This window comes from Momordica charantia, assembly GCF_013281855.1.
Source record: "Momordica charantia cultivar OHB3-1 chromosome 2 unlocalized genomic scaffold, Mcharantia_2.0 BLBB01000002.1, whole genome shotgun sequence".
Taxonomy (NCBI): domain Eukaryota; kingdom Viridiplantae; phylum Streptophyta; class Magnoliopsida; order Cucurbitales; family Cucurbitaceae; genus Momordica; species Momordica charantia.
The window spans coordinates 6626251-6649021 of NW_028275160.1; the positions used below are offsets into that span (position 1 = coordinate 6626251).

Sequence of the window (22771 nt, forward strand, 5' to 3'; positions counted from 1 at the left end):
AATTGGGACTAAATAAATGCTATCCATAAACCAATTGTATTCAGAGTGGGAATTTTGCCTCGTATTGAGTCGAGAGAGTCGGATTTCACCAGATGAGTGATACACGTGGAATGAGCCAACCTCAAACCTTTGGGAATCTCTCGAATTTCAGCAAGCAAAGGCATGAGAGGAATTGAGAGTAGAGGGGAACTTGTTGACTTAATTTGTCAATTGAGTTGTGAGCTTCTATACTTTTAATCTCAGTAAAATTACAAGTTTAGTTTTTAAAATCAACTGTAGTGTAATAAAGTTTCAATTTTAACATAGACTTGATTTAAAGAAGTTTGATTTTTTTTCCTGACATCGGCAAGAACAGTCCATACCAATATTGGTGCACAATATTTAGGCTCCTCTTAGATCCACACATCGTCCTATGGGGTAAGGATCTTTGTGAAAAAGATACCTTCCAATCTCTTGTCTCCCCTTTCCCAATTCTGCTTGTTCCCTCGCCAATCCTATTTTTGAATGCTAAATGAATTCATCGTAATTTTTTTTACAACATACGAAGTGAGTGATCGAATTCATAACGGTTTAGTCACAAATATATGTCAATTACCACTAAATTATGCTTACGACACTTCGCTGCTATTAAAACATGAGTAAATACTCAACTAATAGTCGAGGATTTCTATAAATTAAAAAGCTGTAATGAAAACAAAATAGTTGAAGACTCGTAGTTTTATTATATTTATTTAATTAAAATGTTTTTTTAACGCAAAATAAAGGGTAACTTGCCTTGTAGCTGTAGGTACATGATAAACTCATTTGAGGACCCGAAGAAAAGCACCTCCCATCTCCTTTACTTGAAATCCAAAACTATAAATAAATATTTCTTAAAATAATTGTTATTTTCCCCAACTTTTAAATATCCCATTTTAGTATCAAAACTGTAAAATAATAACTTCTACACCTTTGAGCATAATATTTTATACAAACAGTTGAAGGTCTTGCCCACGCATTCATTGAATATAAACAAAAATACTAATTTCTTTTAAAAACTACAAAAAGAAAACAAAAGAAAAAAAAACAGAGGAAAAAAAAACTATTTTAGTCTTGTCGTAAACTGTATTTTAATTATTTAGCAAAGTTTTATTTGATTTTAAACACTACGCTCCTACATTTGAACCAATGTAAAATATTAAAATGATTATTGGAGTGGAGAATCGAACCATTTACTTTATAAATAATAGTAACATTTGTCAAATCTATCATTCATGTCAAATATATATAAATTTTTTTCAATACATGAGATTAAACCTCCGACTTCTAAAAAAACGAGTTATGCCAGCATGAATTGAACTCATCGTAATTGATACTCTATCTCCAATCAAGATCGATTGTCTAAAAATATGTAAATTTTAAAGTAAAAAAATATCTTCACCATTGAATTATACTTATAATACACCTCAATTTATAAAAAAAAAATACACATTTTGTAACGTAAGAAATTCGACTTGATCCTCATTTTTAACGGTCGTGATGCATCACCACATTCGTGGGGCACAAATACGACGATGAAACAATAAGGTCCCAAACTTTTAAATTAATTTCCTAATTGACCCCAAAATGTTTACGTATTTACAAACCTATCCCACGGTGCTCTCTTTCCAGCTCCTCCATCTCTCTCTCTCTCTCTCTCTCTCTTGTTGGTTCCTTGGCATTATATTCTCTGGTTCGAAGACGGTGTTTGAAGGAACCCTCCGTTCAAAATCAGGGAGCTCGATTTTCTTCATTGCATCGTCTTCTTCAACATCTGCACCTCTTTCTCTCCAATCGGCGACGTTTCTCAGATTACTTTTTTTTGCAGTTCTTTTGTCTACCTCGCTTTTCTGCAATCTTGCTGTCGCGTATCGCCCAAAGTTCAGGTTCTCAATTTTTTAGCTTGTTTATTTTGGTTCTTTATAGGATTGAGCTTTTGGATAGAAGAGTCGTTCCTTTTTGTTTGCAAACGGGTGGAGTATTTGAATTTAGCCCGAAAGATTGATCTAAGAAGGTCTCAAATCGTGGCTTTCAGCTCCTTTGTTTTGTTTATTTATTTGTTTTTGTTTCCATGAATGGTTCCGCTGGTAATTATGACCTGCTCGGGGTTTTCGTTTGCATTTCATGGGAAGGTAAGTGGTTTTTGCTATTGTTCCTTCTCGTGATATCTGATTCAACCAACTCGATTATTTAATGAAATTAATTTTTGAATCCGAAGGCGTCAATTGGATGCCTTGTGTGCAGTCTGGTGCCTGCCATTTAATGTTAGCTTCATAGAATCAATGGATGGTTATACCAATCGCTGGTATAAAAAAGGCTCCTTCTCATGACGTTCTGTTTCTCCTTTATTTTGTTCTCTCGTCTTAGTAAAAATATAGTAAATGTACCCAGAATTGTTTATTTCTGTTGTGTTTGTAACTCGTGTTTCCTTCTATTTCTCGTTTTTTTTTTGTTCTTTTTGGATTTAAAAACTGAAAATCTAACATGGAGACGATTGAGATATACTTTAGATGGATATATATTTGGCCAGTGCTCTAAGTACGGGCAAAAAGCTACTTGCAAAAGATCTCACCCTCCTGATTCATCATTCCAAAAATATGCTCTAAAATAATCCACCCCCTGCTGTGTCGATCCTACACAATTTCCGTACTTGATGAAAATATGAGCCAGAAAAGATTTTCTGAGCTTATTTTGACTTGATAGTTGCTTCGAGTGAAATTACAACAATTAGTTTTTGCATTATCTTGTGCTTACTACGAACTCAGGACCCATGGATTAATTGTTTGTTTTTAACTTTCTTGGCTGCCAAATTGGCGCCTAAGAACCATGAATGCTCTTATTTCGTGTGGAGTGTAGATATCCAACATGAATATCTTTTGGCCCATGATTTGAAGTGTTAAAGATTTTTGATTGTCGCACTCGGTGAGGATGCATGAAGTATGCTTTGGGGATGCTGACACATTAGTATGCTCATAGTAGGTGCATCTGGCAGAGAAAGTAAAGAAAATTTATTAAAAAATGAAAAAAAAACTAGTTTCCATAAAAACTAGGAATATTTCGTTAAAAAAAAAAATCTAGGAATATTGATCTAGTAACAAAGATAAATGAACAAATGCATAAAAATGAATAGAAAACTGAAAGGAGAATTAATGCATTTTACTTGACTTGAGAAGATGTGAAAGTGATGTTTGGGATGGTTTTTTTAAGGACTGTATATTTTATGGGATGCTTGAGCTGGATTATATTTTGCTGTTCGAGAATATTATGCAACAGCGATATATTTTACTTTGCATTGCAGCATTTAAATTCGGTTTTGAATGGATGAGAATACAAGTTTGTATCTTCAATTCTTTAGAACATATAAAAATATGTAAAGTATACTCCATTCAATGTGCCCCAACCATGTTCATGTCCTAACTCTTTTAGAACTGATATGTTGCCATTCCACATTGCTTAATGTACGTGTCCTGTTTCTGCATCTGCGTTTCTTAGATTGGAACATTGACAAATGTGGTTTACAGTATTCAAATGATATTTGTCTCAATGTTGAATACTTGAGTTACACATGTAAGTGATGGTGGCTTTCTCATCCTTCCTTCTTTATTTTCAGATGGAGCAACAGGATTCTGTGGACAAGGAATCTCTCATTGGTACTAGCGATAGTTTTATAAATGAGGATGGTGTTTCTTCAAGTGGAAATATCCACATGCCAATTATAAATAATGATGAAACTAAAAGAACAAGTGAGAATACTAGCGACAAGCCTAATATTCCACATGTATACAGGCAAGATATTGTAAAAAGCAAAGGCAGTGGTATGATAGGGATTGTGACTGAAGTTGCTGGCGATGCTGATTCGGATAGTGACATTACTGATGATGAAGATGACGACGACGATGGCGAGGCTGGCGTCGATGATGAGGATTGTAACAATTATGATGGCGAGGGAGAGAAAGAAGGTCAAAACATGGAAAATTATGGTGATGACAGTAATGGCAAAAATGGCAACAGAGATAATTATAAGAGCCAACCTCTTCCTGTCGATGAAGTTCGAGTCCTTTGGATGGATGAAAGTGAGACAACTCAGAATGTTAATGATTTAACAGTTATAGATAGGGGTTTCTTGCATGGTGATTTCGTCGCTGCTGTTTCTGATCCAACAGGGCAAGCAGGTGTTGTGGTAGATGTAAATATCTCTGTTGATCTGTTGGTTCCTGATGGGTCAATTATGAAAGATATATCATCTAAAGACTTGAAACGTGTGAGAGATTTCACTGTGGGGGATTATGTGGTCCTTGGTCCATGGTTGGGTAGAATAGACGATGTCTTGGACAATGTGACTGTGATGTTTGATGATGGCTCCAAGTGTAAAGTCACAAAGGCAGAGCCATTGCGGCTCAAACCAGTTTCTAAGAATATCCTTGAAGATGCTAACTTTCCTTACTATCCTGGTCAGCGTGTAAGGGCGAGTTCTTCCACAGTTTTCAAGAATTCTAAATGGCTTTCTGGTTTATGGAAACCTAATCGCTTGGAAGGTACTGTCACTAAAGTTACAGTTGGATCGGTGTTTATTTACTGGATAGCATCCGCTGGATATGGACCCGATTCTTCTACCACCCCAACTGAAGAACAGAGTCCTAAGAATTTGAGATTATTATCTTGTTTTTCGCATGCAAATTGGCAATTGGGTGACTGGTGTCTTCTTCCCTCCTCATTCTCCTCTGGCCTGAGTAAGGACTCATTACAGATTGAACCTCCTGATTCAGTGACCAATACATTAGATTCTGTACAAACGGGTCAAGTGGGTGCATGTGATTCAGAGGATACCATGCCAGATGAATTAAGCGGGACAACTGAATCCACTGATCTTGATTCCATTAGTGCATGTGATGGAAATTACAGGAATTTGGAATGTAATACTTTGCCTGAATCTAGTAGTTCTAGAGCTCCCAAGGAGACTACTCATGAGACTTGGCCTCTCCACCGCAAAAAAATTCGTAAAGTTGTCGTCAGGAGAGATAAGAAGGCTAGAAAGAAAGAGGAAAACTTTGAGAGGGCCCTTTTAATTATTAATACTAAGACAAAAGTTGATGTTGCATGGCAGGATGGCCGGACAGAATGTGCACTGGATTCGACAAGCTTGATTCCAATTGATAATCCTGGTGATCATGAATTTGTTCCAGAACAGTATGTGGTTGAGAAGGCCTCCGATAATGACGATGATGTTACTGAAAGCAGGCGAGTAGGGGTTGTGAAAAGTGTTCATGCAAAGGAGCGAACAGCCTGTGTGAGGTGGTTAAAACCAGTTGCGAGGGCAGAGGATCCTCGAGAGTTTGACACAGAGGAAATTGTTAGTGTGTATGAGCTAGAAGGGCATCCAGACTATGACTACTGTTATGGTGATGTGGTTGTTAGATTGTCACCTGTTTCTGATTGTACAGAAGCAATGTCTTCTGGAAACAATATTGAAGAATTAAAGCAGCAAAGTTCAACGAATGAGGTGATGAGTTGTACAGAAAAGGGTCCAGAAAGCAAGAACGTAGAAGATCCATCATGTGGCGATGATTGCATTGACTTCTCAGATCTCTCTTGGGTTGGAAATATAACTGGTCTTAAGAATGGTGATATTGAAGTTACTTGGGCTAATGGCATGGTTTCAACGGTATTTTCATTTCTTAATTTCTTGAAGATGTTGCTTAGTTATTCTTAAATATAGACAATGAGACTGTCCGGCATACAATTTTCTTATAAATGGAAGAATGTCTTCTAATTGAAGTCAAACACTTTTTTGCTATGACGGGTAGGATTGGGAGCTGTTATTTTCCTATTTCCGTAGGAATTAAATGTTATGTTTAAATGTAATATCTGCTTGGCTTTTAAATAGTTTATCTGAAAATTCGATAAATGTTATTTTTTCTGTTTGTTTCATCTTAATGGATGCTATAATCTCACACTTTTATGTAGTAACTGATTTATGTTTTAGCACTTTTCACTTTTCTCACCCCAGAGGTGTAGAACTTAAATGCTAAAGTGATTTGTTGTTTTACTAAGGTTGGCCCTCAAGCAATTTATGTTGTTGGTCGAGATGATGATGATGAATCAATTGCTGCTGGGAGTGAAGTGAGTAATGGTGCTGCAAGTTGGGAAACAGTTGATGATGATGATGAAATGGATTCTGTTGAGAATGCCAAGGAGGTAATATTCTTTTGAAACACTTATTTAGCATTTCTTGTATTTACTTAGTTTTAATTGATTCTAGTGATATGATCTCCAGATTTTCCGGCTAGGAAACTGAAGAAAAAACAATAAGTAGCATGTCATTGAGGACCACTATACTTTTGTTTCAATTATGTCCAGTAGTTGCAAAAGCCATTATCAGAATACCTTCGTGTCTTTTAATTCAATTTTCCTTTAATGATGGGATCCAAAATATATTTTGATAGATACTGCATTTGTCATTCTTTAGTTCTCACTCATAGATTGAGTCAAGTATAATCATAAAATTGAAAATTTACTATAAATTTTTGTTCATTTGAAACACACTCACACTTTAAGCTAACTCTGCCACATATCTGGAGTCAGGCTTGTGATTGTCAGCTTTTTGAAAGTAGGTATACATGTATGGTTTAGACATAGAGGTGAGTTCAAAATTTCATTTTCCAAGGATTTTGGTGAAAATTTTCATAGTATTTTTTTAATTATTGTCCCTCTGTATGGTATGCCCCTCGTTCTGGTTATTGAAATTACGGCATTTTCTTATAAATTGAATACTGTACTTCTTGTGCCCTTAAATGTTTACTAGTTATGCCCTTTGGGGGCAACTTTGTTATGTATACTTACAGAGTAATTTCACTGATATATATTATGGCATCTCTTTCTAAGTAAAATAATGACCCAAGTCAATGTCTCTAGGATATTGAGCTGCAGGATACTGGTGTGAATTCTGAGGAGGAAGAGAGTGAGCAGAATAGTTCAGGAAGTAATCTAGCTCTTTCTGTTCCACTTGCTGCACTACGATTTGTTACTAGATTGGCTGCTGGAATATTCTCACGAGGACCAAGAAATTCAGATTCAATGGATTTGGATTCCCATGGTGAAAGTGAGATTCAATCCTCGGGAACTAAAGCCTCAGAGGAGAATGACTCTGGGCTTCAGTCTAGGCTGTCTAGCTCTCTGAAATCCAATTCTTTTTATACTTCTGATATGAACTCTGATTGTGGAAGAGAAGAGGACGATGTTGCTTCAGAGCCATCAAAAGTGTTGGAAACGGCAGAAGCTTTCAGTGACCTGAGGACTGCAGAATCAGATGGTTCAGCATGCTATGAGGGTGGCACCTGCAGCTTCAAAAGCTTTGATATAGCTAAAGATCCTTTGGATCATTATTTTATTGGTACAAATGGACAAGTAAGTAATTTACAAAATTCTCCAAATGTTGATATATTTTGTGAAGATAAGACACCACTTTTGATGATGCACGAATAATTCTATGCATGGCTTTGCTGCATGCAGATTAATAATGGAAGGAAATGGCATAAGAAAATCCAGCAAGATTGGAGTATCCTCCAGAATAATCTGCCAAGTAAACAATGTTGTTATGTTCTTGATTATACCATCTCCCCTGAGATTTTGACATCCATGTATCTGTTTGCTGGCCACTGACTTTAAGCTATGGATCAATTCTTATGACAGATGGGATATATGTTCGAGTCTACGAAGATCGTATGGACCTTTTAAGAGCAGTCATTGTTGGGGCTTATGGGACCCCTTACCAAGATGGCCTCTTCTTCTTCGACTTTCACCTCCCACCAGAGTATCCCGATGTTCCACCAGTAAGCAATACTTGATTTTTAATCAGTACACCTGTCATGACATTAGGTCACTTTTAGTTTCTGGGTCCTATATCTTGTAGCTCGCTGATGGGGTTTGTGATGATGCAGTCAGCATATTATCATTCGGGTGGCTGGCGGATAAATCCCAATCTTTACGAGGAAGGCAAAGTCTGCCTTAGCCTTTTAAATACTTGGACTGGCAGAGGAAATGAAGTGTGGGATCCAAAGTCTTCTAGCATCCTTCAAGTGTTGGTCTCGCTTCAGGGATTAGTGTTGAATTCTAAACCATATTTTAATGAAGCTGGTTATGACAAGCAAGTTGGGACAGCAGAAGGAGAGAAAAATTCCTTGTCGTACAATGAAAACACTTTCTTATTGAACTGCAAGACAATAATGTATCTTATGAGGAAGCCTCCCAAGGTGGGTAATCTTTTTATTATTATTATTGTCGTTCTTTCATTTTATATCTTTGTTGTAAACTTTTTCTGGTCCACATAATCTTCAAACTTCACACGTTAAAAAGACTAGAAAACATATGAAGAGGAAAGTAGTTTCCTTATTGTGCTGTACTCAAAAAGTTTATGATCTAATGACTGCTAGTGATATATTGACTTCAATATTACGTTGACCATTTGAAGTTTGTTCATGAATAGGACTTTGAAGATCTCGTTAAAGAACATTTCAGGAGGCGTGGATATTTCATCCTGAAGGCCTGTGATGCATACATGAAAGGTCACTTGATTGGCTCTCTCTCAGAAGACGCATCTATAAGAGTAGAAAGTGATCCGAACTCCACGTCAGTCGGATTCAAGCTTATGCTCGCTAAGATTGTTCCGAAGCTCTTCTCATCGTTGAACGAAGTCGGAGCTGATTGTCATGATTTTAAGCATTTTCAACAGTTGTAGCATAAAAAAGAACTCCAATTGACAAGTTTTCAACATTTACATATAGCCGACAAGGTAATTTTTTCCCCCTATTCATCCCCATTCATGTTAAAGCCTTCTTTTTTCCCTTTACCCATTATGATCAATGATGCACCTTGTTTATAAGTTTTGAACTGGGGCCTCTCATGCCTTTGAAAGCTTCATATAATTTTGGGAGCTGGGTTTTTGGGACAACTCTTTGGTCTCTGTCATCACATTTTTTTGAAACAGAAAGTCAGATTACATTGCAAGTTAGAAATTAATTGATCTTGCTCTGTCTTAGCTTGTTTGTGCCTTAAATGGACTTCATTGAGGATTTGTTTTTACTGCGTTCAAATATTGCTCGAAGAAGAGTAAAGAAGTGTGATATTTGTTCTGCATTTTATTCTTTATGACTTTCTGTTGTAAGAACTTGTCGGAACCTCTTTAGGACATGCTGGAGAAGTAATTTTAACGCTTCGAAGAGATTCGGGTGCTCTTAAAATCTCGGTCTAAATACGATTATTTGTTCCCCCGACTTTTGGTCCATTTTCGTCAAACTTTGGACGTTATTTTGGTTTCTGTACTTTGCAAACGTTTATTTTGGTCGTTATACTTCTAATTTTGGTTCATTTTAGTCTTTGTATTTTTGAAACGTTTGTGTTGGTTAGTGACTATTTTGGTCCATTCGTTTTCATTTTGTCTTATTTATTTTTAATAAAAAATTTGGCATTACATTCACTCACTAAATTTCTTGAAATGTAGTTTTATATTAAAGGATTTTTTATTGCGTGTAAAATTTATGTTGAAATTTTGTAGATGTGGACCAAAATGGTAATTTTTAAAAGTACACGGACTAAAACACGATCATTTTGAGAATAAATTGATTAAAATAAACAAAAGTTGAAAATGGATACTGTGAAAGAAGTGTAACTAAAATAGACCAAATTTGAAAGTAGAGGAACAAAAATGGCATAAGTTGGTTAAGAGAGACTAAATCGAAGCAAAAGAAATAAACTATTACAAGTAATTTGGAATATATTTGTTGGACTTTCATATTTATTCTATTTCTATTTATTTCAAATGTTTGTATTAAAAAATATTTTATTTCTCACTGTTAGTCTTTTTATTAATTACTTGAGACTTAGATTCATTTGGAAAGATAACATCAAATGGCTTATAGGAAGTATGAAATACTTGTCTTATAAGTAGATTTTGAAACATATGTGTTCGTGAGTTCGAACTCTTAACTAATCTTTTTTATTAATTAATACTCTTAATTCAAGTAAATAAACTATTTATGAAAAGATTAAAAAAATGACTGACAAAAATATATAAAGTGTTTGGAAAATGAAATAAATATGAAAATTAAGATTTAATTTTAGATTTTTTACTTGGAAAAAACAAAACTCAATTGAGTTTCTAATTGTAAATTTCAGTGGTTTCATTATCAAAAATAATAATAAAGAAAAAAATCCAGTTATAATCGAAATGAATTAAGTGCAAAACCTAAGGAGAAAAATATAATTCTATCTTCTTCTTCTTCTTCTTGTTTAATTAAACAATTAAAATTTTCTTAGTGCTAATGAAATCGAAGTAGAAGCACTATAGTGCAATTTTATTTATTGCTATTTTGACAAGGTGAACAGAGATATCTTTCTTAAAAAAATCCTGAAAGAAAATAGAAATGGATCATAATACTCGATGAAAGCTTAACTCTAATCAATCATGGCCGATCCAAGCCAAAGAGTTCCTCTCCTAATTTCGAATCATTCAACGTACGATAAATATGAAGAACCAATGATATGAATTTCATTTCGTTAACCACTTCTCATAATCCCTCGCCTCGCCAGCAGCCTCGAGATCGGCGGCGTGAGCGCAATCGTTATCGGAATCCGAATCGGCAGCAGCGCCTTGTTGCAAAGCACGGCCAAAGCCAACGCGCCGCCAGTCGACGCTGCGAGCTCGGCGGTGCGATTCCTCCTCCTCGGCTCCTGCACCGCCGTCGATTGATTTTCCGACACAGGCCTTTCTTCGATCACAAATCCGTCATCTGCGGACGACGTGGATTCGGAGGGAATCGTCTGCGGTTGATCTTTGGAAGAGAATCCATCCATGTGCAACTTGTCGAGTAGCGATTCGACATCGACATTGTTCTTGATGGCGACATAGAGGCCAGTGATCGAAGCTGCAGAGACTGAGAAATGAACTCCGATTGCGACCTTGCCGTACTTTCTGAGAAGCTCGCGGAATCGGCCGCCGCCGGTGAAGAAAGCCATTGATTAGAAGAGAAGGGGAAAAGGACCGGGAAGGATAAACGGCGCGTCGGAGCTTGGCGGTGGAGGCTAGGGTTTCGAAGATTTTCTGCAGGGGTTTTAAAATTCGTCCTATTTGTTGGGACCGAGGATAAAACGACAGCGTTTGGAGATTATAAAAAAGTCAAGAAAATCTAATGCAAATGGGCGAGTCAACGTAGGAGCAGCCCATGTTCTGATGTGCAGCTAATGGGCTTAAAGCCCATCAGGTTCGACCCGAATGTCAATTCCCATTTTTATATCAATATATATTCTTTTAAGTACAATATTATTATGCTATTATTATAATGTATAAACTGTAATTCTCTCCCTTTTTATTCATGGCAGTGCACATTTTACAAAGGTTTTAAAAGTCTTTTCAGATTTGTGCTTCCTCAGTTCCTCCTAAGATTTAAGAATCAACTGTCATTAAAACTATGATAAAATTCTCCATTAATCATGATTATTTTTATGGAGGCTTAATTAAAAATCTTATTTTTTTCGTTAAATTACAAAAAAAAAAAAACCTTTGATCCCTTTCAAAAATTTCCAATTTCCCCATCTTATTTATACTTGACTTTTCATAAACTTTTAGAAATAAGGTTAATTTAGATAAAAAATTTACGTGGTAGAATCTAAAATGGGGGAAGTTTGGATTAAACTGGAGATGTAGAAGAAACAAACTCTATTGACAATAGAGGAAAAAGACTTTTAAGCAAAATTAGAACGCCATTATCATTCCAGATTTGCCACTACTTTCTATAAAAAGGCACGGATTGAGACTTTTGAAAGGATAATGCTTTTTTTCCTCTCTTTTGAGGCTAGAAGTTCACCAAGTATACTATTGAATTTATATTTATTTCCCTTTCCTTCAAAAATTTGTGACTTTTCTTTTTGTTAAACATTTTGCCCCTCACTAATGAATGGTTTTTTTAGGTGAGCATAATAATATTTATAGGCTCAAAAAATTGGCATAGTCAACAGCCAAGTCCTTTTCCAATAGTTGAGATTCACAATTAAGAAACAATTTATCTGTTTTCTATTCAAACTGACCATGTTAGAGAGAGAGAGAGAGAGAGAGAGCAGTGATGCCTATCCTAGCTGTGCCAGCTAAAACTTGTTGATTGCTATTTTGCTTCAAGATCAAATTTACTTATATCCTCCTCTCTCTCTCTCTCTCTCTCTCTGACTGCCCTATGGAAATCAAAAGGAATTAGGAGTGAGAAACAATGGTGGTGAAGTTATATCATTGCAGTTTAATCCATTATTTGTTCCTGTTTCTGAGCTTTGGTGGAATATTATTGTCAAAGTGTGAGGTCTTTCTTGTTGGAGGTGAAGATGGATGGAACTCTGGCATCAATTTTGTTTCCTGGTCACAAACCCACAATTTCACCAAAGGAGACGTTTTAGGTACCTTCTCATCCACTATTTTTCTACCACTTTATACTTCTTTTTTTTCCCCAAACTTTTCTCTTTTCTAATCCAAATAAATTCTCTTCCAATCCAAGTTTTGAAGTTTACAAATTGTTCTAAGTAGTCCTTGAAGCTGAGTTGAATATTAATGATCATTCTCACGTAAAGTAAACTAAACATGACATGATAGATTAAGAGATGATAGGATTGATGCACACAGAGATCTTATTATCTGAACAATTAGCTTATGTCTAGACTATCATGTTATATCTCCTAATTTGACACATATAACATGCCATATGTTGTTTCTCATACTCAGAGTTATTTAGAATCCTATTGTTGGATAACTTTCATGGATTAGTTGTCCCATTCAAACTAGATATAAACCAACTCATTTACTAATTTAGTTATAAATTGCTTCCAAAATGACAGAATTATTACCCGCTCCTTTCTTTTTTTTTTGAGGACAACAAATGTAGGGATGGGGTGAACCTCCGACGACCTCAAGGGAAGAAGTAAGGTGTTTTAACCGCTGAGCTAAGATCATGTTTTGCATTATTACCCACTCAATCCTCTAAAACTATAATGAAAGCTCAAAACAGCGCAAATTGTTTGCGACAATTAAAGTTTACGTTGTTATAGCAATGCTTTTGAGAAAATGTCGCAAAATTTAGCGACGTCTAGTTTACGTCGCTGTAGTTCTACGTACAGCGATTGCATTGAAAGTCTTTTCGTCGCTAAAACTAATTAGTCATTTGGTTTGTCCTAAAACATCATAATTCTTTTGTTAATACTTAAATTTGGTTAAGTTGTTATTGGTTTTGGTTTTGTAGTTTTCAATTACTCAAAGAATGAGCACAATGTGTATGAAGTTAGTGAGGAGACATACAGATCATGCAATGCAAGCAAAGGAGTAGTGGGTGAATATGATAGTGGAAATGATGAAATTGAACTGAAAGAAGCAAGAAAATATTGGTTCATTTGCAATGTGGCTGGCCATTGCTTGGGTGGAATGAGGTTTGGAATTGAGGTCAATCAACCCAACTCTACCATTCATGTCCCAAATAGTGATTTTCAACCTCCTCCCCCAACCACCAACCATGGTTCTTATGAAAGCTACCAAATTTGGAGCTCTACTTTGATTTTCATTATAGCATTTGGACTTGTATTCCGTTGAGGTACGAACATTGTGATTCAATGTTACGTTCGATAATCATTTTTTTCTTTCGGAGAATAATATAACATTGCAATTGTAGGAGTGAGAATTTGAATCTCGAACTTATAAGGAAGATTATGAATGCTTTCGCCGTTGAGTGTCCACTTTTGATAATAGTTGAATGCATTTGGGGGAAAATGTGAAAATTATTTGGGCTCAATTACAAAAAAAAAATACTCTTGGACTTTGCCTTTTGCTTAAAAATATATACTTTTATCATTTAAAAAAGTTCCAGTATTACTTTTTACGTTTTATAAAGGTTTTTTTTTTTTTAACAAACATCGTTAATATTTTTTTATAAACATTACAAAAATACTTTTGAGCAAACATTTGCGTGACAATTAACATTCCAATTTTTAAAACAAAGGTTTGTAATTTGGTCAAATATTTTTAATTAAAGTCTATCCGACTCGCACAAAATTTTATGTTCCCTTTGTTTATTTTAATTGTTTTGTGAATGAAGGGACTTTTTTTCATAATAAAATAATGTGTAGGGGTGGAAATTCGAAGAAATTTGGTTAAAGATATCTGCACACTTTGTGTTTCACGGTTGATTAAATGTTATAAATCTAAATTTATACCATCTTTTTTTGTCTCAATTCTAAATATATAAAATTGGGCAAGTGGGTTCATAGGTAATAAATAAATAAATTGTCACTTCTTTCCTCTAGAGAGAATAAAATAAGTTCTACAAGCAAGAACTATTAAATATACAATTTTTTTTTTAAGTTTAACGAAGATTTGAACATTTGGTCGAGATAGATGAACTTTCTATTTCTAATTTTAATTTCATTTTAAATGTAAATTGTTCCGTCTCCTTAATATTTTTGTCAAATCCTAATATAATAATGTTAATGGAAGCATATTTTTCGTTTTTTGTTATTTTTTTTTCATATTTGCATAAAATGTGTTGAATATTTTATGGCAGCCTTTAGGCCCTCATATTTGAATCTTATTTACATTTTGTGCCGACAAAGAGGAAACCAAAATAAATTTATGGAAAATCAGTCGATGGGAGAGTTGGTAGTTGCTAATATTTTAAATTTTAGGTTAAAACGTCATCCTGTTTAACTAACCATCATTTTAATAATTAATATAATTAAATAGGGAAAATTGAATTGCTATTTTAATTTGCTTAAATACTATATTTACCAACATTTTAGCTGTTACATCTCTCGATTGTACGTAGATTTTAAACAAAATATATTATTTTTGGCATATAAAAAAGTTATTAATTTTTAAAATATATAATTTTAATATAAAAAAGAAGTTCTGAATCTTGAACCATTTTTTTTATATATGTCTTAACCAATTGAAAAGTTCGGAAATATTTATGTTTATACTTTTTTATTTTTGAATTCAACTACTACTTTTTAGAGAAATTGTAGTGGATAGCAAAAATCTAATATGTCACTTGTTATTTTTATTTATTTTTAAATATAGTATAAACTTTTATTTATATCAGTAATATATCAAACACTCGTATTAATAGTATATTAAATGTATATCACATACATATTGCATTGACATTCATATCGATAGTATATCAAATGCATATTACATATATATTGTAAATATATCAAACACTCATATCAGTAGTATATTACATACATATATGATATATTACAATATATACCATTTTGATAAAATTGTTATTTTAATATTAGACCTCAATCTTTTTTAAATGCTATGTTTTAAAAAACTAAAGGTAATAAATTATATTTGCAACTCCTAAAAGATGATAACTTACCCCTTATCACATGAATTTTGTTTGAGTTCACATAATTTTTTAAAAAGAGAGAGGAGGAGGAAGAAGAAAACTATCTGGGAATAATGAGAATGGAGACAAAATTACATTCCAGCGACGATCTTCGAGAAATTAGAGTTACGAGATCCGATTTTCAAAAAGGAGGATGCCAAATTCCAAGAAAGAAAAGGAAGAAGATGACGCCTGAAATCAAATTGGGGAAGTCAAAATGCGTCGGATTCACTTCCATTATCGGCAGACTCTGCCAACTACCAAGTCGAAAGCAAGGTGTCTTTACTCGCTCTGAATTTAATGGCGTTTCCACCAATAATTCCAACCAATTCTGCATAACTATCAATTTGAGGCTACATTTCTCCTCTGTTTCCCTCTGAAAATTCTGCGGAGTGAGTTCATTTTCATTTTCATTCTCTTTTTCTTTTCCATATTCGTTCAGATGTTCAACGTGCTTGGAGAGAATCGCGGTTGGTAGGTGGGTCAGAAGAACCAACAGTTTGCGCTTTACAACTCCGTGATAACATCTCGAATTGTTCGTTCAGACAGAGACATTCTGAGGGAGAAAAGGAAGCCACCGCCATTCGGACGGATTTGATTCAACAGGTTCCTCTCTGCTCCCTAACCCTTAATTTCCCCTTTTTCCTGTCGCTCTTGTTGCTGCTCTGTATTACTGTTTGAGTGGCTGAAATTTTATGAGGTTTAATTTTCTGGTGATTAATTTGGTTTAAAAACTTTGGCAAGGTCTGATTTCTTACGTTTTTGAGGTCATTGTTTGACAATCTGGGGATGGTTTTCAAGTCAAAATAATGATTCAGCCATGGCGTCTTGATCCATTAGTGAACAGTGGAAATGAGGGCTATTGTACTCTACGACCATTCAGCTCTGTGAACATTCAAAACATGATGGTTTAGACAATTGATCATTCTCTGGCTCCCGCAGGTTTTCAAATGGCTGGAAAAGGAAACGGACGTTCAGATTGCACAAATGCTTCCAATCCCTATCATGTCTGCTCCGAATTCTGCTCCCAAAAGAAGAGGCAGATAGCTAGAAAGGATTCAGGTTCTTTTAACTTTGCTCTTCGCTCATTCACTATCAACTATACCAGATACTAGTTCACTGGCAAAGACTTGGGGTCTTTTGGTCGTACCGGTTTAAAGGTCTCAAGTTTCCTGTGCTTAGTACCAAAAAATATTTGATATCTTTTAAGTCGAGGCTTTGGGGCGGGTATAGAGGAGCAAAGTTCTGATTCTAAGTTATCAATAATAATAATAATAATAATAATAATAAAACTGTCTGGCTTTGTTTCTCAAGCTCGTAGGTTATATTTGTATAACCTAACATCAAGACGTTGAGCCTATATTTGATACATGAGTACTAAGAGTTTGCTAATCTCAGAATACTTAAAATCTAGATTACATAAATACATAGTAATTAAACTCACTTTTTATCATACATATTAATGCTTGTAAATCATAAATCTACCAACCAAAATTTTGCTAGTCCATATTTTTCACAATCCAGATGCAAATTACACGAACTTAGGCTTCTCGACCTCATGTTTACTAACATCAAGTGACAATGTGACTTAACTTTTCTCGAGATGTTTGCCTATTTGGTTTGGGAAAGTTCCTAAATTTTGAACATATTTGTTCATAGATAAATGACTTGATCATGGACCATCTTAAAAGATTTAATTTCATGCTATATGTAAACTGATTTATCATCGGTATAAAAAAAAGGGGAAAAAAAAAAGATTATCACTAAGTATGACTGAGTCACTGAAGAGAAAAATATTTCATCTGTCTCCTCCACCCCTCTTTATGAAGATGATGGTGCTCTGAAGTACAGCGGCGAATGCAAAAAGGCAGTTCATCCAGATTGCACTAATGGATCTAATCCTTACCATGACTGTAAGGAATTCTGCTCCAAAAGAACCACTCAATCTGGCAGGCCAAAGGCTGAAAGGGATTCAGGTAAATCATGACCATCGCATACAGTGTAAGGAAAGTTATGCCAGATTTGATAGGCAAGTAATTGATATTATAAGAAACTGCAAGGAAGGAAGAACCGCTCAATCTGAAATAGCACGTTTTGTTTTAGAAAAAAAAGTTTCATGATGGTGTAAATGGTTTATTCTTGAAATTTAACTCTGATAGTGGTAGCTAGGATAGAAGGAAAGCAAAAGAAAAAAAGGCACACAGTCGACAAATAGGGGAATTTTGAAATGGCAATTCTTCATCTAATTCGTCAACAGCTCGAACCTTACTGTCTTAAGGCTGGTGACATTAAGTAGGAGTTCGACAAGATATCTAAAAAAATGTCTGTCTTTATCTGAATGCTGATGTAGTTTTGGCTGCAGGTTCAGTTGGAGCAAAGAAGGGTTCCCAGCCAAAACCGCCCCAACAACTCAATGTACCTTTGGCAAGTGCTGTTTCTTCTAAACCTCAAGTTACTAAACCACATTTTTCTCCCGAGGAAAAAATAGATGTGAAGAATGGTGACTACGTCAACCCGTACTCTGCAGGAGCTCGCGTCATGAAAGATTCTTTACCAATCAAGGAGCAAAATAAGTTCTCTCAATTAATTTTAGTTTCAGGAGATTCCCTAAAGGTGCTACATCAAGTCTCTCTCGCTCTATTATGTGTGCACACGCTCAGAAACACTTCACTTTTCATCTTTGGTTTAACTCCCATCTTCTAATTTTCCTGTGTATTTCGTGGCAGGCTGACAATTTCCAAAAGCCCCGCAAAACCGATGCTTCCTCAATTGCTTCTGTGAAATCAAAACAAGACATTGATGGAAGGCCAGATGAGATTTTTGAAATAGTACAAAATCCTGCAGTTCACGATGAGGAAGAAGGTGATCATGCTACTGCTTCACCCAACTTCACTAACTTTCCTTTCCATGGTATTGCTCGTAGTCACGAAGAAAGCGATGAGGAAGAGGTTAAATCTGCATCATCGGAGCCCTCTGTACCTGTCGGGAACTACTACATAAAAGTGAGTTTAGCTTCCATTCTGCAATCAATCTTCAACAAGCGTGGAGACATAGCAGCTTCATGTAAATTGGAATCGATTTCCATTCGCTCTTATTATCTGGAGTGCGTGTGCTGTATTGTTCAAGAGTTGCAGCGCACAAAATTCTCTCAGAAGATGTCCAAGTCCAAAGTCAGAGAACTCTTAGCCATCCTCAACGACGTAGAGTCTTCAGAAATGAATGTTGGTTGGCTGCATAGTATACTCAACGAAGTCGCAGAAGCTGTCGAGTCCGGTGGCCAACATTGGACTCTGGATGCAGCAAAGGCAAACTGCGACCACGAGTTGAAGCTTACCAAGAAAGAACTCGAATATCGAATGGAGGATTTGACACAGAAAGAAAAGGAAATGAGGAATGCAAAGGCAAAAGTTTCAAATACCAGAGCTAACCTGAGCGAACTTGAGTCGAAATACTTTCAGCTGAACGGGGCGATTTCATCTCTGCAGTTGAAGGTTAACAATTTACAATCCAAACCCTTGGCTGATGAACTTCTGTAAGTTTACAGCTTGATTTGTAGTCATTTAGAGAACGATATATGAGCCTCTCAGAGGTTCATTTTGTGGTTGTGGCAAACTAGAAGAGAAAAATATGCTGTCATGCAAAAAGAAGTTGATGTAATGAACGACAAATTTTGAGATTTAATTCCCAATAAATATCATAATGGTTCTTGCATTGAGTCTATTTTGCCCTTTTTCTTTTCACTTTTCCATATTAAGCAACCATTCCATGTATTTTGTGCCTTCGTAGGGTTGGAATCTACAGAGACAAATCTTTAGTTAACTTTATGAAGTAATGAATTTACACATCTGGTTTATCAATATGGATTGTCTTTGTTTATGCAATCATATGCACAACAGTGTATTTTTGATTGTACCTCGAACTTAGCTTCCGGACCGATCTGAATACTTGGGCGGACTTGCACAAAAAGGTGAGCACTCCGACGATCAAGTCAGTATAGGTCGGATTCCCAGTTTAGTTCGAGGTCAGAAATCATCATACTTGATCGTGGAGTGAGGTCCTCTACTTATGGGTGGTAGTCCCGCTAATCTCGCGACGGTTACACCCGGTAATTTCGGGACCGTTGGTTACACCCGGTAATCTTGGGACCGACGGTTACACCCGATAATCACGCCGCTGACAGTAGCTCACGTCGGCCCCCACCGAGCTTCCCGGTAGATCGGACCTCGGCCAGGTTCACCTCGGCCCTCATACTTAGCATCTGTCAACGCTAGTGGTGGTGATCTCGGCGGTCCGAGCTGGGGCGTGACTCATAGGTCACCCTGGAGCACCAATGGCTGTCTTCCACGTGTCCAGGGTATTCTTTCCCCCAAACATTGGCCCCCTCTCTGTCTGGTCCGATCTCGACCTGGCAGAGAAGTCCATTCGATTCGCTTCGGACACGTGACGACTTCCTATTCGTGGGAAAACATAACCGTTGCGGTGGATTTATCATCGGAATATTCAAATATTCCGACGCTTCGGATCTTCGGGAGGATCCTAGCCGCTCGTTGATTACACGTGTACGGTGGGGAAATTTTCCGACGAGCTATAAATACCCCCAACCCTTCAGGTCATACCTTACGTTTCTTGAATTCTTGGAGTTCGATCTGAAGGCAGCTCGAACCCTTGGTAGGTCGGTCTCTTCCCTCACTTTCTCTTTCGAACGTAGTTGCCATGTCGTCCTCTTTTAGCAGCGACTTAGGATCCGATGAGGATTTAGCTCGTAGGTTAGAGTCCGAGCTCGAGGAGATAGAAAACTTTAGGTTCTCCGATGACGGGGAGGATAGTGATGCCTCCACCTCGGGTCAGGGTTTGGAATACTCTTCTAGGATACCTGAGCACTACCTCGGATCCCTTCGTAGGGGGTTCGCTATCCCTGAGAACATCCTCCTTAGGATTCCGGAGGAGGGGGAGAGAGCTGACAATCCTCCAGAGGGATGGGTCACTCTCTACTTCAAAATGTTTGAGTACGGCCTCAGACTTCCTCTTCACCCTTTCGTCCAAGAGTTCCGAATTGGGCTGGCTTCGGCTCAAGTGGCCCCAATGGGTGGGGTGTCATTTTCGCTTTGGCCATCCTTTTTTGGCTACGAGCTCGGGATAGTGAAGAGGCCGAGCTGTTGGACGTAGACCAGCTCCTCGCGTGCTTCGAAGCGAAAAGGATAGCTAAGAAGCCTGGTTGGTTCTATATGTGCGCAAGGAAAGGCGCAGGCGGTATAGTTAAGGGGCCGACCTCCATCAAGGGATGGGTGAGGAAGTGGTTCTACGCTTCTGGGGAATGACTTGCAAAGGACGAGTCAGGTCGTTCCTTCTTTGACGTTCCCACTAGGTTTGGGAACTTAGGTACGGAGTAGTTCTTACTTTTTGTGATTTTCTTTCCTGTCATTCAGGTATAACTCGGATTTTGTCTTCGTGCAGTTTCAATCCGACCAGTCCCCGAGCTTACGCAAGCCTCCTTCGAAACGTTGAAATATTATAAGGAGCATTTTCCGAGGGGTAGGAAGGTCGGAACCTTGGTGACCGACAAGCTGCTGCTTGAGTCCGGGCTGCTAGATTACAACCCTGCAGTTCGTCCCATTGAATCCTCAAGGCCGAACTCCGAATTAGGTATGCCGAGCTTGCTACCCCCTCCTTTTCCTCTAACTTTGTGCTGATTTCTTTCCTTTGTTTTGCAGCCATGGTTTGTGGGTTTGCGAGTAACGTGAAACGCAAGTCCAAGGGCCGAGCCCATGCTCTTGAGGTCGCCCAGAGTTCGAAACCTGCCACTCCTGCTGTGGTAGGGCCAGCCTCGGAAGATCCAGCCCCAGTGATCGAGCTGGAGTCTTCTGGGGGTCCTTCGAGGGAAAAGCGCCCCAGGGATCAGACCGAGGCGGTGGACGTCTCGCCCTTGGGCGAGGAGGTGAGGGAGGAAGTCCATCTGAAGCGAAGGAGGAAGAAGAAGAAGACCACCTCCCCCTTGGAGGTCGGAGCTCGTGGGGTCTTGCCTACGAGCTTCGCAGATCGGGTGGACGATCCTGAGGCCAGGATGGGCGGGACGTCCGACGTGACAGCACGGTTCAGAATCGAGCCGTCAAGTTCTGGGGTGAGGGACCAGGTGTCCCGCATCTCGGCTGCAAGTTTGAACCGCTGCCTCAGAAGAGCGTCCAAATTTGTAAGTGACCCGGGGTCCGTTCTGCAGAGGACCATCGACTACGCCGCTGAGGTAAGATTGGTGTCTTCATTTTTGCTTAATTTACCTAACAGGTAGCTCGGTCTAACTTTCTTCTTTGTACTTTTTCTCAGGCGTTTGTTGCTTCCATTCAATCGGCTCTGGCCGTGAAGGGCGAGCTGGATGGGAGGGAAGCTCTGGCAGCGAGGGAGAAAGAGGAGTTCTCTACTGCCTTGGAGGCTGCCTCTTCCACCATGAAGGATGAGCTGCTGAAAGCTCACTCTGAGGTGGAAATTTTGAAGGCTGAGGTGGAGGCCAAGGCCGAGCTGTTGAAGAAAGAAGAGGACAGACGCAAGGCCCAGCTCCGAGCTGCCCATGCTATCACCAAGGGCTTGGAGAAGGAGAAGTTCCAACTCCTCAAGGAGAAGGACGACATGCTCTAGGCGCTTGAAGCGAAGGATGAGGAGCTGAAGCACGCGACTGCTGAGCTGGAGATGGTGAAGGAGCGTCTCAACAATGGAGCCCTATTGGAGGAATCGTTCAGGCAACATCCTGACTTCGATGGATTTGCCAAAGACTTCTCTGACGCGGGCTTCAAGTTTCTCATGAAGGGCATTGCTTCCGACATGCCTGACCTTCAGATCGATCTCGGTGGTCTGAAGAAGAGGTATGCTGAGCAGTGGGCGTCTGGGCCTAGTGGCACCCCTGGCCCCCAAGCGTTGGTGGATAAGTACGTCAGAGATCTGGACTCTGACTACTCCGACCTCGAAGAGGATCTGGTCGGCACCACTCAGGAGGGCGCTCCTCAAGCAGGCTCTTAGGCGATCACCTTTCATGAGGCCTTTCTCTGTCTTTCTTCTCTTCTTTTGTAAGTGTTAGGGCAGAGCTGCAAGGTCTATAAGCCTTGGCTCTGCTTTTCATTCAATAAAGAGGCTTCTCATTCGTTTTTACTTTGTTGCCTTCTTTCTTCGTTTTTTCTTCAAGTTGAAGCCAATGTCACCTCGCGCCTCGTACCTTTGAGGTCGCGCCATTAACTAAAATACTTGAAATTTTGAACTCGGATCGCTGTCTAGTATTCAATGCATTGCACCAACTCTGGACTTTTTAACATCACACCTTTAACTTAAAAACGTTAAAAGGCTAAAATCCTAAGTCC

General features: G+C 37.9%; 5 protein-coding genes across 10 annotated transcripts; 4 read left to right on the forward strand and 1 right to left on the reverse strand.

Annotated features, from left to right (window-relative positions):
* The first annotated feature begins 1641 nt into the window (after positions 1–1641).
* Positions 1642–9052, forward strand: UBC23 (ubiquitin-conjugating enzyme 23). 2 transcript variants are annotated; one of them, XM_022290442.2, is made up of 8 exons: positions 1642–1904; positions 3629–5680; positions 6070–6213; positions 6931–7422; positions 7528–7606; positions 7708–7847; positions 7956–8267; positions 8501–9052. In XM_022290442.2, the coding sequence occupies exons 2-8, from the start codon at positions 3629–3631 to the stop codon at positions 8750–8752; spliced, it is 3471 nt and encodes a 1156-aa protein (XP_022146134.1). In that variant the 5' UTR covers positions 1642–1904; the 3' UTR covers positions 8753–9052. The 2 variants fall into 2 exon arrangements, with proteins under 2 accessions (XP_022146134.1, XP_022146135.1); XM_022290443.2 differs by having other exon boundaries at positions 1644–1904; positions 7528–7597.
* Positions 9053–10342: 1290 nt separating this feature from the next.
* LOC111015379 (transmembrane protein, putative (DUF1279)) lies at positions 10343–11028 on the reverse strand. Its single transcript, XM_022290391.2, has one exon. The coding sequence runs from the start codon at positions 11026–11028 to the stop codon at positions 10570–10572; it is 459 nt and encodes a 152-aa protein (XP_022146083.1). The 3' UTR covers positions 10343–10569.
* A 65-nt stretch (positions 11029–11093) lies between these two features.
* Positions 11094–13777, forward strand: LOC111015378 (basic blue protein). 2 transcript variants are annotated; one of them, XM_088120480.1, is made up of 3 exons: positions 11094–11273; positions 11392–12453; positions 13290–13777. In XM_088120480.1, exons 2-3 carry the CDS (start codon positions 12273–12275, stop codon positions 13631–13633), a joined length of 525 nt encoding a protein of 174 aa, XP_087976606.1. In that variant the 5' UTR covers positions 11094–11273; positions 11392–12272; the 3' UTR covers positions 13634–13777. The 2 variants fall into 2 exon arrangements, with proteins under 2 accessions (XP_087976606.1, XP_022146082.1); XM_022290390.2 differs by having other exon boundaries at positions 12254–12453.
* A 1682-nt stretch (positions 13778–15459) lies between these two features.
* On the forward strand, positions 15460–19146 carry LOC111015524 (uncharacterized). 4 transcript variants are annotated; one of them, XM_088121090.1, is made up of 7 exons: positions 15461–15707; positions 15874–16037; positions 16176–16295; positions 16374–16493; positions 17261–17407; positions 17794–18044; positions 18158–19146. In XM_088121090.1, exons 3-7 carry the CDS (start codon positions 16241–16243, stop codon positions 18965–18967), a joined length of 1383 nt encoding a protein of 460 aa, XP_087977216.1. In that variant the 5' UTR covers positions 15461–15707; positions 15874–16037; positions 16176–16240; the 3' UTR covers positions 18968–19146. The 4 variants fall into 4 exon arrangements, with proteins under 4 accessions (XP_087977217.1, XP_087977216.1, XP_087977218.1 ...); XM_088121091.1 differs by lacking the exon at positions 17261–17407 and having other exon boundaries at positions 15460–15707; XM_022290582.2 differs by lacking the exon at positions 16176–16295 and having other exon boundaries at positions 15462–15707.
* A 138-nt stretch (positions 19147–19284) lies between these two features.
* LOC148212737 (uncharacterized) lies at positions 19285–22565 on the forward strand. Its single transcript, XM_088121093.1, has 3 exons — positions 19285–21074; positions 21143–21669; positions 21750–22565. The coding sequence occupies exons 2-3, from the start codon at positions 21145–21147 to the stop codon at positions 22056–22058; spliced, it is 834 nt and encodes a 277-aa protein (XP_087977219.1). The 5' UTR covers positions 19285–21074; positions 21143–21144; the 3' UTR covers positions 22059–22565.
* The last annotated feature ends 206 nt before the right edge of the window (positions 22566–22771 follow it).

Excerpts from the sequence above, each read along its gene's own strand:
- LOC111015378 (XM_088120480.1), top strand. The coding sequence starts at position 12,273 with ATGGTGGTGAAGTTATATCATTGCAGTTTAATCCATTATTTGTTCCTG. Across the intron at positions 12,454-13,289 it reads CACCAAAGGAGACGTTTTAG|TTTTCAATTACTCAAAGAAT; the intron begins GTACCTTCTCAT and ends TTGGTTTTGTAG.
- LOC111015524 (XM_088121090.1), top strand. The coding sequence starts at position 16,241 with ATGATTCAGCCATGGCGTCTTGATCCATTAGTGAACAGTGGAAATGAG. Across the intron at positions 16,494-17,260 it reads GATAGCTAGAAAGGATTCAG|ATGATGGTGCTCTGAAGTAC; the intron begins GTTCTTTTAACT and ends CTCTTTATGAAG. Across the intron at positions 17,408-17,793 it reads AAAGGCTGAAAGGGATTCAG|GTTCAGTTGGAGCAAAGAAG; the intron begins GTAAATCATGAC and ends TTTTGGCTGCAG.
- UBC23 (XM_022290442.2), top strand. The coding sequence starts at position 3,629 with ATGGAGCAACAGGATTCTGTGGACAAGGAATCTCTCATTGGTACTAGC. Across the intron at positions 7,423-7,527 it reads TTATTGGTACAAATGGACAA|ATTAATAATGGAAGGAAATG; the intron begins GTAAGTAATTTA and ends TGCTGCATGCAG. Across the intron at positions 8,268-8,500 it reads TTATGAGGAAGCCTCCCAAG|GACTTTGAAGATCTCGTTAA; the intron begins GTGGGTAATCTT and ends GTTCATGAATAG.
- LOC148212737 (XM_088121093.1), top strand. The coding sequence starts at position 21,145 with ATGGTTTGTGGGTTTGCGAGTAACGTGAAACGCAAGTCCAAGGGCCGA. Across the intron at positions 21,670-21,749 it reads CCATCGACTACGCCGCTGAG|GCGTTTGTTGCTTCCATTCA; the intron begins GTAAGATTGGTG and ends ACTTTTTCTCAG.
- LOC111015379 (XM_022290391.2), bottom strand. The coding sequence starts at position 11,028 with ATGGCTTTCTTCACCGGCGGCGGCCGATTCCGCGAGCTTCTCAGAAAG.